Source organism: Tasmannia lanceolata, unplaced genomic scaffold (assembly GCF_043159265.1).
Source record: "Tasmannia lanceolata isolate RefF3 unplaced genomic scaffold, GAP_Taslan_0.1 ptg000002l, whole genome shotgun sequence".
Classification (NCBI taxonomy): Eukaryota; Viridiplantae; Streptophyta; class Magnoliopsida; order Canellales; family Winteraceae; genus Tasmannia; species Tasmannia lanceolata.
Window position 1 is genome coordinate 25889367 of NW_027518679.1, and position 16126 is coordinate 25905492.

General features: G+C 36.5%; 1 protein-coding gene across 1 annotated transcript; it reads right to left on the reverse strand.

Moving 5' to 3' along the window:
• Positions 1-10877: 10877 nt before the first annotated feature.
• LOC143889967 (uncharacterized) lies at positions 10878-11408 on the reverse strand. Its single transcript, XM_077394404.1, has one exon. The coding sequence runs from the start codon at positions 11406-11408 to the stop codon at positions 10878-10880; it is 531 nt and encodes a 176-aa protein (XP_077250519.1).
• Positions 11409-16126: the final 4718 nt, after the last annotated feature.

The following is a 16126-nucleotide window of genomic DNA, read 5'->3' on the forward strand; positions in this document are numbered from 1 at the left end:
ACTATCTGATGCCTTTGTTTCAGACATTGATTCAATCTCAAACAAAACAATCACCATCCCTTGGTTTCATACTAGTTTTTATCATAAAAAACCATTTCTGGCAACAAAAAAAAGAAAAACAGACAACTTTCACTACAATAGTAGTCTTTAAACAATCACCCCAGCACTTTCAATCTTCGCCCGAAAAGGATGAGACCATTCCCATCCTTCTGCTACCAAAAACGATGGAAAAGAGAATTATTCGACAAAGGACATCTAGTACTAAAAGATTAGATGGGTTAGCAAAAATATCAAAATATGGTTGTGCTGATATAATTTCCCTTTGACAAAATAAACTGTTTTCTATGAGTATATGAGGTCAAAAATGTCCAGATCTATTCTCTAGAACTTAAGAAACTTGAAAATAAAAAATCTTCACATTTACTCTTCAAAACAAGTCAAATATACAGGAAAAAATATATACAAATAACTCGAAAGTGGCCTACATCAAATCATTGAGTTCTTGCTAATATCTCAGAGGTGTGGAGACAATGATGTTAGTCATATGGCCTAGAAAAACGAGAAAGTGTAAGACTACTTTCCACTACCAAATGACAAAAACATACCATCTCAACAACATCCAGTGTCGAAAGCCCGGAACCAGCAAGCTTGTTAGTGGGTTGAAAATCTTCGTGTGTATCAGGGTCACCAGTAACACTTGCTGAAAAGTTTTGCCGGTTGCATGATCTCGACATCACCTGTTAACAACAAATTACAACCAGACATAAAAAAAATCCAATGAATGAAATTCAATCAAGAATAACAAATAATATGGAATCACTCGAAAAAAAAATAAAACAGAATAAAATAAACCAATTACTTGCAAGGTGGGTGGTCACAACTTGGAACAAATGAAATTTAACTTAAATGCAAGTGAATTATAATTTTATAGATGTCAGTCTGACACAATTTCTAGTCCATGTATTGAGAATACGTTAAGCAATTAAGACTCGGAACATAAGAAATTTAACTTCAATGCAAGTGAATTAGAATTTTTATAAATGTTAACTCAAAAGCAATTATAATGTAAACTCAAAAGCTGAACCCAACTAGTTTGGGACAAAGGCTTAGTTGAGTTGAGTAACTCAAAAGCAATTAAGACTCGGAACATATGAAATTTAACTTCAACGCAGGTGAATTAGAATTTTATAGATGTCAGTCTTAAACAATTTCTAGTCCATGTCTTCAGTATTTGTTAACTCAAAAGCAATTAAGATTGCATGAATAGCAATTATTAGAAACATATAAATTTGAATTCCAGCCATTTCTCATTCATTCGAATACCAATTCATACATGGAAATACCCACTTCACATGAATTTCCAAGCCTTGCACACAATATTTTCAAACAATTTTGAAAATGCTTTCTCAAACTAGGAATGATTGAAAGAAATAATTTATGAGAAAAGGCGGGGAAGAAAGTGATGGGAATGGGGAAAATGGTCTATACAAGGCATGATGAACAAGGGGGGAGAGAGAATATTTAGACTAGGGAACCAGGGAATAAAATCGAAGGAAACCTTCTACAAATATTGGTTGGGGAACCAGAGAGAGTTTTTAGGCGAGCGAGAGCCTTAGCAAAGAGAACATTGAGGAAGAAGGATAGGAAAATATTCAAATGACAAAGAAGGATAGGAAAATATTCAAATGACAAAGAAGAATAGGAAAACATCCATAGCAACCTTCCTAGATCACTATTTCATCTCCCAAAATTTTCCACGATCTGATGTCCACTCCCATGTTCTTCCAAGACTACCATCCTGATCTTCGCAAACTTTAAAAATTGTTTTAGTATTGTAATTTTGTTTGTCCTACTAATTATAGATGGACTTTGGAGTGATTTGAAAGCCCTATTACAGATATATTATATTATATAGAGTTTTTCTGGTTTGTAAATGCATTCTCAAGCAATCAACAAAGATTATTAATGAGAAACAAAACCATTTGTTTTTATTCAATACGTGTAGGAGGCAACTTTTGCTAGACATGAACAGTCAGCTATCACCGGGCAAGGTTACAGGTTTCAGTTTCGGTTGCGACAGAAATAGAAACATGCCGGCTTTGGAGGAAAATTTTAGAAAAAAATTCTGTAAAATCATGAAAACGTATGGCAACATATGCAAATGATGAATATTTAATACGAAACTTTAGGAAGTACTAGAATGAACACAAATACACATTCAAAAACCATCACATAAGCAAATAAACCTACGCATAAAAATACTTGCTTCCAAACAGTTTTAGTGGATAGGTGTTAACTTGACCAAGGTTTGCTGGAATTCTATTAAATCACAAAAAATAAAACTATAACAAGTTAATCACTATAGTGATTGTTCTTATCGTTGTTCTCCAGGAATGAATCGATGGAAACCTCGCAATCCCTTTCAAGATTATATCAGACAATTACCTAGCCATCCTAGTAGAGATGGAAAAAACACGTGCTTCAGCCTGGCAATTACAACAGGATGGATGTCACGCCCCAAACCCCACCCTAGGCGTAGGACGTGGTACGTCGTACACCTGCAAGATAAGTCTCACAAATGTATAAGGCTGCAATGCAAATAACAGAAATAACCGGGCATTCCATAACTAAATATCAAAGTTCAATTTAATGCGGACTCATCAGAGTCAAATCAAATCTCAATTCTCCCCCAAGGGTCAAAGCAAAAATAAACAATACTATCTTTACATCTTATTCAAAGTACTCACTTCCTAATGAACTGAAAACAAATAAGCTAATCTCTGAGTCAAAATCCAAATTCCAAAACTAAGCGTCCTGCTCCTCGTTAACCCCACGAGGGTCAAAATCTGAAAATAGTTTATAACCACAGTCAGCTGAAGAGCTCAGTATATAATAAAATACTACTCTAAGTACAGTCTAAGCATGCCAAGGTTTAATATGGTTCAAATATTATAGTCAAAGCAGAAGATTGAGTTTATAGCTGAATAACAGGCACAAGGTAAATATGTGTACATGTCAAATATGGTTCTGAATTAAAGTGCAATAAGCAATTCAATATCTAAGTTCTGATCAAAGTCAAAGGTTTTCAGAATTCGAATGCTATGGTCAAAGCCATATGGTGTTCAGAGTTCAAATACAATTCAGAATCATCGGCACGGCCATAAGACATGTTATTGTTTATCCACCGACAGTCCCCGGTGTCAGAAGACATGTTATTGCTTATCCACCGACAGTCCACTGTGTCAGAACTAGTTCCTCAAGTTCAGATACAAGTCGACATGGCCAGCGTTTTATCCCACTGACGGGCCAGAAGTTCCAGTGTACTACCCCCACGGTGGGTCCAGAGTTGCCAAATATTTTACCCCCATATGGCAGGGTCAAGAAATCATCCAAGCCTCCACAGAAGTGTTCAGAAGGTATTAAGGGTTCATGTTCAGATAATTTAATTATTCAAATAGTTCCAATGATTCAAAGTTCTAAACAGTAGTTTCGAAAGTTCAAAATTTAGAACAGATATTCATAACAGTTATTTCAAAGATTTAGGGTTCAGAACAATTATTCCAAAGGTTCGGAGTTCAGAACAGTTATTTCAAAGGTTCAGAGGTCAGAACAGTTATTCCAAAGGTTCAAAGTTCTGAACAGTTATTTCAGAGGTTCTGATACCTCTAAATATTCAAATAGTTCTGAAGATTCAAAATTCAAAACGATGGTTCCAAAGGTCTAAAGTCCAGACAGATATTCATACAGTTGTTCCAAATGTTCTAAAGTAGCAGTGGGTGAAACAAAATGGCATGCTAGACTTAAAGCAAATCCCGAGGTTCAAAGGCATCAATACAGGTTTCCAAAGTCAATAGTGATTCAAATAAGAAGGGTTTATAATACCCAAAGTAGTACGTTATTACGTACCTCAATGACGAAAACTTTTCATTTTTCTTAATCACTTTAGTTTCCTGCAATTAAGAATATGGATATTCTCCATGAGTTTCATTATTAATTTCTCTCCTATCGGACATATATGTCCTCATACTGACATATATGTCCTCATACTGACATAAGCCACCCTTTGGTGTCCCTTCGGAAACGAATCGGTAAACCATCCTAGGGTTCTTTTAGTATTTTTGAAATTTTTATCATTTAAGAGTTCCAAAAGTTTTTGAATCTATTTTTTACAAAAAGTACTGATTTCTGGCATATCCGTAGAGTACAAGAGCGTCGAAAACGGACAAGAAACGAATAAGTTATGAATTTCTAAAGTTTGGGGAAAAATTATCGCGCCGGATGTCCGGGAATCCATTTGTTGCCAAACTTGGTAGATACGGACGTCCGCCATTTTTCTAGACGTTCACCCCATGCGCGGAACCAGGGTTTTCCGAAACGCGATTTTCACTATTTTTTGTCACTAAAACGACCATAACTCCTTCGTTTGGGGTTCAAATTGCGCGAGATCGGATCCGATGGATTCGTATCGATGAGAAGAATCCATCAAACTTGACTTCACGCTCCGAATTCGAACACATGATTTAAGAAAAATTGATAAAGATTCTTATTCGAATCTCCATAACAGAAATTTCAGAATTCAGATTCTTATTAATCGACTTTGAGTTCGTTGGAATCGTAAATCAATATCGGATCCAAGAAAACTCAAGATCAACCGAAAGATTCTTGTTTCTAATTCATATTAATCAAAGTTCATATTTCTTTTCTCTTTTCAAACCCTTGTTTTAGGGTTCCTATATGTTCATATCGTTCTTAGATCGAAAATATTACCTTGGTTCGCGGCTTCGGCTTCGAAATCGCGATCTCCTCGGTTTTCTCCTTCTCTTTCTCTGATTTCTATCTCTCGGGCTTAACAAAACGTTTATGGTTTGTTTAGCCACAAAAAGATGTATTTATAGGCTTTATTAGGAAGCCCTAATCTGAGTCAACTTCAAACGGACAAAAACGCCCCTCTTTAAAAGAGGGGGACGAAAATTTAAAAGGGGGGTATTTTGGGTATTTACATTCTACCCACCTTACAAAAATTTTATCCTCGAAATTTACTTATCGCGTACCTGAATTCTCAAATAGGAACGGATATTTCGATCTCATTTTCTCTTCCAGCTCCCAGGTGGCTTCACGTTCTGAGTGGTTCCGCCACTGAACTTTCACATATGGAATAGCCCTTCGCTTGAGAACCTGGTCCTTACGATCCACAATATGGACAAGTTGTTCTTCAAATGACAAATCTTCTCTCAGATTCAGAGGTTCCAATTCAATCACATGATTCGGATCTGATATGTACTTTCGTAATATAGACACATGGAACACATTGTGCACTCCAGACAATGATGGAGGTAAAGCCAATCGATAAGCCACTTTTTCAATCTTTTCTAATATTTCATATGGTCCCACAAATCTTGGGCTGAGTTTTCCTCTAACTCCAAACCGCTTCATTCCCTTGGTGGGTGATACTTTCAAAAGCACCTTATCTCTGATCTGAAATTCTAATTCTCTTCGTCTGACATCTGCATAGCTCTTCTGTCGGCTTTGTGCCGCACAAAGATGCTCTCTAATCAATTGGATTTTGTCCACAGCTTGCTGAACCAAGTCCGAGCCTAAGAGTTTTCTTTCACCTACATCATCCCAACATATGGGTGATCTACATCTCCTCCCATAAAGGGCCTCAAAAGGTGCCATTTTAATACTGGCCTGATAACTGTTATTGTAGGAGAATTCAATCAAAGGAAGGTGGTCATCCCAAGATCCTTTCATATCCATAACGCAAGCTCTGAGCATATCTTCTAAAATTTGAATAGTTCTTCCAGATTGTCCATCTGTCTGAGGATGGAATGCTATACTGAATTTAAGGGAAGATCCCATTGCTGAATGCAAGCTATTCCAAAACTGAGATACAAAACGAGTGTCTCTATCTGATACAATGGTTTTAGGCACACCATGATACTTAACTATCTGATCAACATACAATCTGGCCAACTTTTCAGGTGTCAAGTCAGTTCTAATGGGTACGAAATGAGCTGTCTTAGTCAATATATCCACAATCACCCATGCAGAATCATTCCCTGAAGGAGTACGAGGTAACGCCGACACAAAGTCCATCGTAATCACCTCCCACTTCCATTCTGGAATAGGAAGTGGTTGCAGTGTTCCAGGTGGTCTCTGATATTCTGCCTTAATCACCTGACAAGTCACACACTGAGATACATACTGAGCTATTTCTCTTTTCATTTTATTCCACCAGAAATTCCCTTTTAAGTCCTTATACATTTTAGTACTTCCAGGGTCTACAGAATATCGCGAGCTGTGTGCTTCCTTCAAAATTTCATTTTTCAAAACAGAGTCATTCGAAACCCAAATGCAGTTACCAAATATCAGGTACCGTCATTGTGAATTCAAAATTCAGATTCAAATCCTTCTTCTAACTTATTTCTTATTTTACAAAGTTCTGGGTCAGATTCTTGAGCTATTTTGATTCTTCCTTGCAATGTGGGCCGTACTTGAAGTGCTGCCATCAGTACGCCAAAGTCTGGACTACAAATTTCTATTTCTGATCTTTGGAGGTCTTCTAAAATATACTTCTGAGAAGTAATCAAAGTTGCCAAATTCGCAGACGACTTCCGACTTAGAGCATCAGCTACCACGTGGCCTTTCCAGGGTGATAGCTTATGGTTAAGTTGTAGTCCTTCAACAGTTCTAGCCAACGCCTCTGCCTCATGTTCAATTCTTTCTAAGTAAAAATATACTTCAGACTCTAATAATCAGTGAAGATTTCACACGGTTCCCCATATAGATAATGCCTCCAAATTTTCAAAGCAAACACGACGGCTGCCAATTCCAAATCATGAGTCGGATAGTTCTCTTCATAAGGTTTCAACTGGCGTGAAGCATACGCAATCACTTTACCATTCTGCATCAACACACATCCTAAGCCTTTCTTCGAGGCATCACTGTAAATCACAAATCCTGTTCCGCTAACAGGTAAAGTTAGGATGGGAGCAAAAACTAGCCTTTGTTTTAATTCCTGAAAGCTCTTTTCAAAATCTTCAGACCAAATAAATTTTGTCCCTTTCCGTGTCAAACGGGTCAAAGGGGCAGCCAAACGTGAAAAGTCCTGAACAAAACGACGGTAGTATCCTGCCAAGCCCAGGAAACTATGAATCTCCGAAACATTATTCGGTCTATTCCATAATGTTACTGGCTCAATCTTCTTTGGGTCCACTGATACACCGTCTTTAGGGACCACAAGACCCAGAAAGGAGATTGAGTCGAGCCAGAATTCATATTTCTTCAGTTTTTCATATAGCTTCTCTTTCCTTAAGGTTTCTAAGACAACTCTCAAATGATGCTCGTGGTCAGACTGACTTCTAGAGTATATCAAAATGTCATCAATGAACACAACCACGAACGGGTCTAATAGTGGTCTGAATATCCTATTCATTAGGTCCATAAAAGCTGCAGGGGCATTGGTTAAACCAAATGGCATAACAAGAAACTCATAATGGCCATACCGAGTAAGGAAGGCCGTTTTCGGAATGTCTTCTTATTTGATTCTCAACTGATGATATCACGATCGAAGGTCGATCTTGAAAAACACACATGCCCCTTGCAATTGATCAAACAAATCATCTATCCGTGGAAGCGGATATTTATTCTTTATAGTAACCTTATTCAATTCTTTGTAATCTATAATGAGCATTCTTATGGCCTCCAATCTTGCTACTGGTGCAAATGTTTCATCATAATCTATCCCCTCTTCTTGATTATACCCCTGAGTTACTAGTCTAGCTTTATTTCTTTGAATATCACCATGTTCGTCTAACTTGTTTTTGAAGACCCATTTACTTCCTATAATGGGGTGATCCTTTGGTCTTGGAACAAGTTTCCATACTTTGTTTCTTTCAAATTGGTTTAACTCTTCTTGCATAGCTATCATCCAGAATTCATCTTGCTCAGCTTATTCTATGGTTTTGGGTTCTATTTGTGAGATAAAAGCCGACTGCTTGCACATATTTCTGTAGTGCGATCTTGTCTTCATTCCCTCTGAGGGTTCTCCAATTATTTGGGAGCTTGGATGACTATCCATTATTTTCCACACTCTCCCTTCTCCTTGAGCTTCTGTTTCATTTTCTTCATTTTGATCGTTTAGTCTTTCTAGGGAATCTTCTTCAATATTTTCAGTTAATTGTTCTTTTTGCTTTTCAAGTGGGTTTACAATTGTTTGATCATCATCATCAAATTGAATAGTTACTTGTTTTTCATTTTTCATTTCATCGAATTTTACATGCACAGCTTCTTCTACCATTAAAGTTCTTTGATTAAACACTCTATAGGATTTGCTTCTGTTTGAATAACCTAAAAAGATTCCCTCATCTGCTTTAGGATCAAGCTTGTGCAGATTATCTTTTATGTAACATTTACACCCAAATATATTTAAGTGACTTATATTTGGTTTTCTTCCTTTCCACAGTTCATATGGAGTTTTATTTGTATCAGGTCTTATTAAAATTCCATTCATTACATAGCAAGCCGTATTTACGGCTTCGGCCCAAAAAAATTTTGAAAAATTATTATCATGAAGCATTGTTCTTGTTATTTCTTGTAAAGCTCTGTTCTTTCTTTCTACCACTCCATTTTGTTGTGGTGTTCTCGGAGTTGAGAAATTGTGATTGATTCCAAATTTAGTGCAATATTCATCAAACTGGTAATTCTCAAACTCTGTTCCATGATCACTTCTTATTTGAGTTATATGCCATCCTTTGTCTTTTTGTAATTGGTTACACAATTTATAAAACATTTTAAAGGTCTCATCTTTTGATGCCAAGAAAATAACCCATGTAAACCTAGAATAGTCATCAACTATTACGAACACTTACTTTTTCCCACCTAAGCTACTTGTCTTTATAGGACCAAAGAGGTCCATGTGAATTAGTTGCAGTGGCTTTGAGGTTGAGATTATATTTTTTGTTTTGAAAGACTCTTTTATTTGTTTTCCAAGTTGGCATGCTCTACAAGTGTGATCTTTCTGAAAGTTTAACTTAGGCAAACCATCTACAAGTTCTTTTCTTGATAATTTAGAAATCAGTTCCATATTTGAATGACCTAATCTTCTATGCCAAGTCCAGGAGTCATTCTCAAAAGAGGTCAAGCAGGTAACACTTTGTTCATTTAATTCTTCTAGTAAAATAGTATAAACATTACCTTCTCTAGTAGCAACGAATTTAATTTTATTATCATGCTCAAACTTAACTATGCATTTTTCACTCTTAAAAACAACATCATGACCATTATCACATAATTGACTAATGCTTAGTAAGTTGTGAACCAAACCATCAACTAGTAGAACATTATTAATCGTGATATTCTTAAATTTAATCGTACCTTCTCCGATGATTTTACCTTTAGCGTTGTCTCCGAAGGTCACACTTCCTTGCTCTTTTCTTGTAAGAATGAGAACTTTGAAGGATCAATTGTCATATGTCTTGAGCACCCGCTGTCAAGATACCATTTGTCTCGGGCAGATCCACTTTTCAAGCACATCTACGTCACAGAGTTTTAGACCTTTGATTTAGGTACCCAGATCTTTTTAGGTCCTTCATTGTTAGTATCATAAAGCTTGTCTTTTCTGATCCACACATAATTTGGAGATTTCTTAATTTTGCATTCAAAGATAAGATGTCCAACTATTCCACAATAGTGACATGTAGGTGTGGATTTACTTGAACTAGCTCGTGAAGTGCTAGCGTGGTAGTGATTTTGAGAGAGGTTTTCTGTCCTTTCCTTATAGGTTTGCTTCTTATGAAAACTTTGGTACCCAAGACCTTCCTTTCCATAAGGTACATTCCTATCAAGGATTTCATCCAGAACATTTTTTCCACGAGCGAATTTCAAACTGAACTTTTCTTTATCCCATTTTAGGTCTTTGTTTTCTAACTGCAGTTGTTCAAGATCATGCATTAATTTATTGTTTTCTTTTAAGCATTCTTGACTCAAGGAATCTAATTCTTTAACCTTTTCAAGTAATAGTTTGTTTTCATTTTTATACAGTTCGCATTCCTTTCTACTTGACTCAAGGTCTTTGGACAATTTGTCCAAATTTTTAGTCAATTTTTATTTTTTTGAAACTTCAAGAAGTAGACCTTGTTGAAATTTCTCGCATGCATCATATAGTTCTTCATAAGTGAAGGATAATTCATCATTTAATTCACAAGCGTTACCTCATCTGAATCTTCGTGAGTTTCAAATCCCATGAAAGCTTTGTGAAAACTCTTCCTTGGAACCATGTTCTTTCTCGGAATGCAGAGCTTTTCTTCATTGATTGTCTCTTGTTCAGAGGAATATCTATCAGTTACGAAGGCGGTGTTTGACTCTTCTTCATCACTTGAGTCACTTCCAGATGAGCAGCTCAAGCCGTCAGTTGTTGCGCTGAAGCTCTTTTTCTTGAATCCTTCTTTCCCTTTCTTCTTGTACCGATCTCCAACTTTGTATTTCTCATCAAGCTTGTTGAGTGGGCAGTCGGTCCGGATGTGTCCGAGTTTGTGGCATCGGAGGCATCGAGGTTGCTCTCCTTCTTTGTCATTCTTTGGTCCTTTCTCCTTCTTGAACTTCCTATTAAACTTTGATAAGCGTTTAAATTTTCTGGTGAGAAGTGCAAGTCCTTCTCCAAGTACTTTCGTGCTCTCTTCTTCACTTTCATTACTATCATCCTCCAGGTTCCCTTTGAACGCTATTCCTTTTCTTTTCACATCTTCTTTAAGATTCTCAATTTCTTCGGACTCTCTCTTCTTCAACTTCATCTCATAGGTAATTAGAGATCCAACAAGTTCTTCCAACTTGATTTGATCAAGTTGTTTGGATTCCTAAATAGCTTCTGTCTTGGCATCTCAGGACTTTGGGAGGGATCTGAGAATCTTGTTGACCAGGTCTTCGTTGGGAAATATTTTACCTAGACCTTTCAACTCATTTATAATGTAAGTGAATCTAGTATACATGCTGGAAACAGTTTCATCTTTTTTCATACGAAAAGATTCTAGATCACTTAGTAAAAGATTTATTTTTGTCTTTTTCACTTGATTGGTTCCTTCATGAGTTACCTCCAAAGTATCCCACATTTCTTTGGCGGTCTTAAGGGTAGAAACCCTATTGAACTCTTCTGAAGAGAGAGCGCAAATAAGGGCATTCATAGCCTTATAGTTCAAGGCGAAGGTTGCCTTTTCTTCAGTTTTCCATTCATCATAATCAGTGGTAGATTCTTTATATCCTTTCTCTATTATCTTCCAAATGCCAAATTCTTGGCCCTTGAGATAGATCTTCATTCTAGACTTCCAATATCCATAGTTGGATCCATCGAAATACGGTGGTCTAGTTGAAGATTGTCCCTCAATGGTGTGGGAAGATGAGGAAGAGCTTGACATGGATCTTTTTCTCTTTTAGATTTTTAGAAAAACCTATATATAAGAGCCTGTTGCTCTGATACCAATTGAAATCCTATTTGGCAACCCAAGAGGGGGGTGAATTGGGTTTCTTTTTAAATTTTTGGATTTTTAATTTATAAAACTAGGTTTTTGTATTTTGTCTTGAAAGTATAAAATAAAAAGGAAGAGTTTTACGGATCACCAAGAGAAGGAAGAGAAAGATGCAATCTACACAACACACGCGATTTATAGTGGTTCGGTCTCCCGCATCGAGAACCTACGTCCACTTTGCCAAGTTTGTCTCCCTGGCTTTCTCCACTAAAAATCTCTGAATTCACACCAAGCCCAATTCGGAAAGGCTTACAGCACCAATAGAGAACTCGTCTCTCACCACACCATCACACTACAAGTGTTTTGATTAACGGGGTAAAGAACTCTCTAGCCTCTTTTTAGGCTTTATACAACTCTCAAGGCTTTCTCACTAAAGGGGTATTACAATAAATGAACCTATGATCTCTCAATTGACAAGAATCAAAAGCTAGGGCACATCAAGGTAAGAGATCATCAATGCAAAGATATTTTCAAGGGTTTTTCAAAAGCTTAAGATAATGATAATGAAGGCATGAAACCCTTTTTATAGAAATCAAAGAGGATTTGCCCGTTTTACTTTCCAAACAAAGAAGATTTATCAAATCCTGTGATTTAGAAAATCAATTTTAAGTTTCAAAATTCAAATCATGACGTTCAAGGACGGCCGGAAGTTTTGCGGACGTCCAGAATAACGGATGACCTCATATTGCGGTCGTCCGAGATTCTTAGTGGAATTTTTTTTATAAAACTTCTCTGGTAAAACAGTACACTCCGCAGACATCCATTTTTTAGGGTCGTCCGTCTGAGACAAAAACATGGTTTTTAAGATTGTTTTGAAAAACCACTTTGTGCCCAAACAAGAATACAAGTCATAAGAGATCTTGTACATACTATTTGGAAATAAACTTGGCCCTAGCCTATTTGTCTAAGTTCTAGTCTTCGAATCTCCAGATCTTCAAGAATTCGTTTGCTTGGGCTCCTCATGGCTTCATTCTCACTTGACTTCCTTTTGCTCTTCATGCTTGATTGCTGCTTATGATTAATGGCTAGCCACCATAACTATGATTCTCTTGACCTGCTAGATACACACATCTTTGCGAACAAGTGATTAGTCCATTTTATTTCAATCAATATAGGTTTGTGATCTATCAAAACTGGGTACATGTGAAGCTCTTAGGCTAACACTATACTTTATTTGTACACTTCTCTAATTGAACTAAGCCTGACAGTTGTTAAACTCAACAATCAGATAAGGTTTGATATCATGCAACCCAAACAGGGCCTTGTATCAATCTTATTGATTTTCCAATGAAGTTTTAGTACATAAATACTACTAATATGCCTCCTAACATTTACCCAATAATATAAAATTTTAAAACTCAATTTAGAACCAAAATAGCAAAAAATATGAAACCCATAACATGTAAAAGTGGTAATAAGTTCATGTAATTAAATCATGTGTTGTTTAAGACTCTTTAACTTGTGCATATAGAAAACATTAGTTATTATATAAATCTCATTTTGGTCAGTAGAAGTCTATGTCCAGAATCATAGCAATGTGATATCTCTTTATATGGCTCCACCTTAAGGTGGGTAATTTAAATGCAAATTATAGTAAATTTGCAGCTTTCTATGATTGTTTTTCGTGTTAGCTTTTGTTAATGAATAAGTTATCCAAATCTGTCGTTAAACCTTTTAGTCATAAAATTGGTTCCATATTTAGAGAATATTTTTGTTAGCTGTGTACTAAAGTCTGCCTATGGTGGCTGGTGGCTTGTTTAAATTTTAGGTCCTAAAACCTTCTACCTAAGAGAAATCATTATTGGATTGGAAGAAAGACATTTCCGATGAAAAAAACTTTCTTTAGAAAATGTTTTCTTTTCATGATTTAAAGGGGAGCAATAATAGATACAAGAGAGCCCTTGCATAAAGAGCCAAAAGAGGGCTCTAGATTGGATCACGTCATCAAATGTAACTGACTTTACTTTTTCAACCAATTTTAAATTGTAACTGAAAATGATGTGGATCCAGTGAAGAGCCCTTTTTTGGCTTTTTATGCAAGGGCTCCTTTGTATCTATCATTGCTCTTTAAAGGGAAATGATATGACTATGGTTAAATAGAGTGATGTCATCATAAATTGAAGGTTCCTCCAAATAAAAATTAAATAGGGTTGATTCCTGATACTCCTTTATTGGATTGCAAGCATTTTTTATGAAGAAATTTTCTTGGGGGAAGGGGGTGATTTTTTTTGTCCATGTTGTGTATTAAAGTCCGATTCATATTGGTTGGTCTCAACTTTAGGTCCTAAAAACTTTTACTGAAGAGAATTCTTTATTGGACTGGAAGAAAAACATTTCCTATGGGAAAAAAATATTTAGGCAAATGTATTTTTTTCAAAAAGTACTGTATGGCTCACATCGCAGGATGATCCAAAACGTCCATTTGATGGGCCATAATGTAAGTAGGTTGTGTGCCAAAATCCATTTCTATAGGATAATTACAACCCTCCAATCATGTTTCCTAAATATGTCGTTCCTCTATAGACTACAGGGCTAGGATCATCGTATGGAAATGTGTTTTTTGTGTTTTTTGGGAACATCCTATTTACGTTGTGGCCCATCAAATGGACGGTTTGGATCGTCCTATGGTGTAAGTTATACAGTACTATCATGTTTCCTAAATATGCCGTTCCTCTATAGACTACAGGGCTAGGATCATCGTATGGAAATGTGTTTTTTGGGAACATCCTATTAACGTTGTGGCCCATCAAATGGACGGTTTGGATCGTCCTATGGTGTAAGTTATACAGTACTTCTTCTTTTTTTAATAGGGTGTGTAAGAAATATTTTTTGGTTTGCTAGTTTTGTCACAAAATTCTTGTTAGAATAAATAAAGTGTAAGCCCACGTAGTGAAGTATTTTTTAATAAGTCGGTAGGGGTCCCCACAAAACCCCAGCTTACCTATTAAGAAAGAAAAAAAATGTAGCGAATATTTTACAACCTACACCATAGGATGATCCAGACCGTCCATTTGATCATTCCCATATGATGATCGCATCCCTACAATCTAGAGAGGAATGACATATTTTGGAAACCTCGTCAGTGGTTTGGGATCATCCTATGGAAATGATTTTTGGCATACAACCTATGGCGTAAGTCCGTACAGTCAAGTATTTTTTTAAAGTATCGTACTCCCTATCCCATAGGATGATCCAAACCGTCCATTTAATGGGCCACAATATAAATTGGTTGTTCCCAAAAAAAATCATTTTCATATGATGATCCTAGTCCTACAATCTATAGACTAAGGGCATATTTTGGAAACCTCTATAGATCGAAGGGTTGGGATCATCATGTGGAAATGAGGTTTGCCACACAACCTACTTATTGAGTGGGCGTAGAAACTTCTAGGTATTGTGTGCCCACATCTTTATCCGATGTTTCTCTTGACACGCAAGAGGCTTGAGTGCCCCGTTCTAAAATGAGGAAAAGGAGACAGCTGGTGTTTTTTTTGGATGTATTTGCAAGGGCAAGAAGGACATTAAAATGACGGAAAACCAATAGGCACCAAGTAGATTTACAAACGAATATGCGGGATATAAGGAGAATTTCAGTAAAAGAACGTGCCGAAGAATATAAGATTCTCGCTTTTAGTAGAGTAAGGAAAGGATAAGGATTAACATTGGTTTTTTTAAATGACTACATTTCCACCCCTTCTGTTCGTCTTTCCCTGATAATAGAGTTAGTTTAGGAAAAGACAGACAAAAGGGTGGAAATTCAAGGAAAGGGGTAGAAGAGAGATTATGTGATGCGTGGACATACAAACCCATATTTTTCAAAATGTACGGTATGGCCCACTCCATAGGATGATCCAAACCGTCCATTTGTTGGGCCACAACGTAAATAAGTTGTGCATCAAAAATCAATTCCATGATCCTAACCCTCTGATATATATATATATATATATATATATATATATATATATATATATATATATATATATATATATAGAGAGAGAGAGAGAGAGAGAGGGAGAGAGAGAGAGAGAGAGAAAAAAGTGTAGCTACACATACATGTAGCTAACTTAGCTACACCGACGGCTTAAAATACAGTGGGCCCCACATTGTCTGGGTGATGCAAACCATTCATTTGATGGGCCCTCACATAGATAGGGTGTGCCCAAAAAATCAGCTCCATAGGATCATCCCAACCCTACGATTTGTGGAGGTAAAAATGGATGTGTAAAAACCTTCATAAATCTGTCCATTTTTGCCTCCACAGTTTGAAGGGTTGAGATCATCCAATGGAGCTGTTTTTTGGGCACACCCTATCAATGCGAGGTCCTATCAAATGAATGGTTTGGATCACCCAAATAATGTGGGCCCACTGTATTTTAAGCCGTCGGTGTAGCTAAGTTAGCTACACGTATGTGTAGCTTCACTTAACTCACACACACACATATATATATATATATATATATATATATATATATATATATATATATATATATACGAGTTGGTGCCACATCGTTTGGGTGATCCAAAGCATTCATTTGATGGGCCCTCACATAGATAGGGTGTGCCCAAAAAATCAGCTCGATAGGATCATCCTAACCCTATGAACTGTG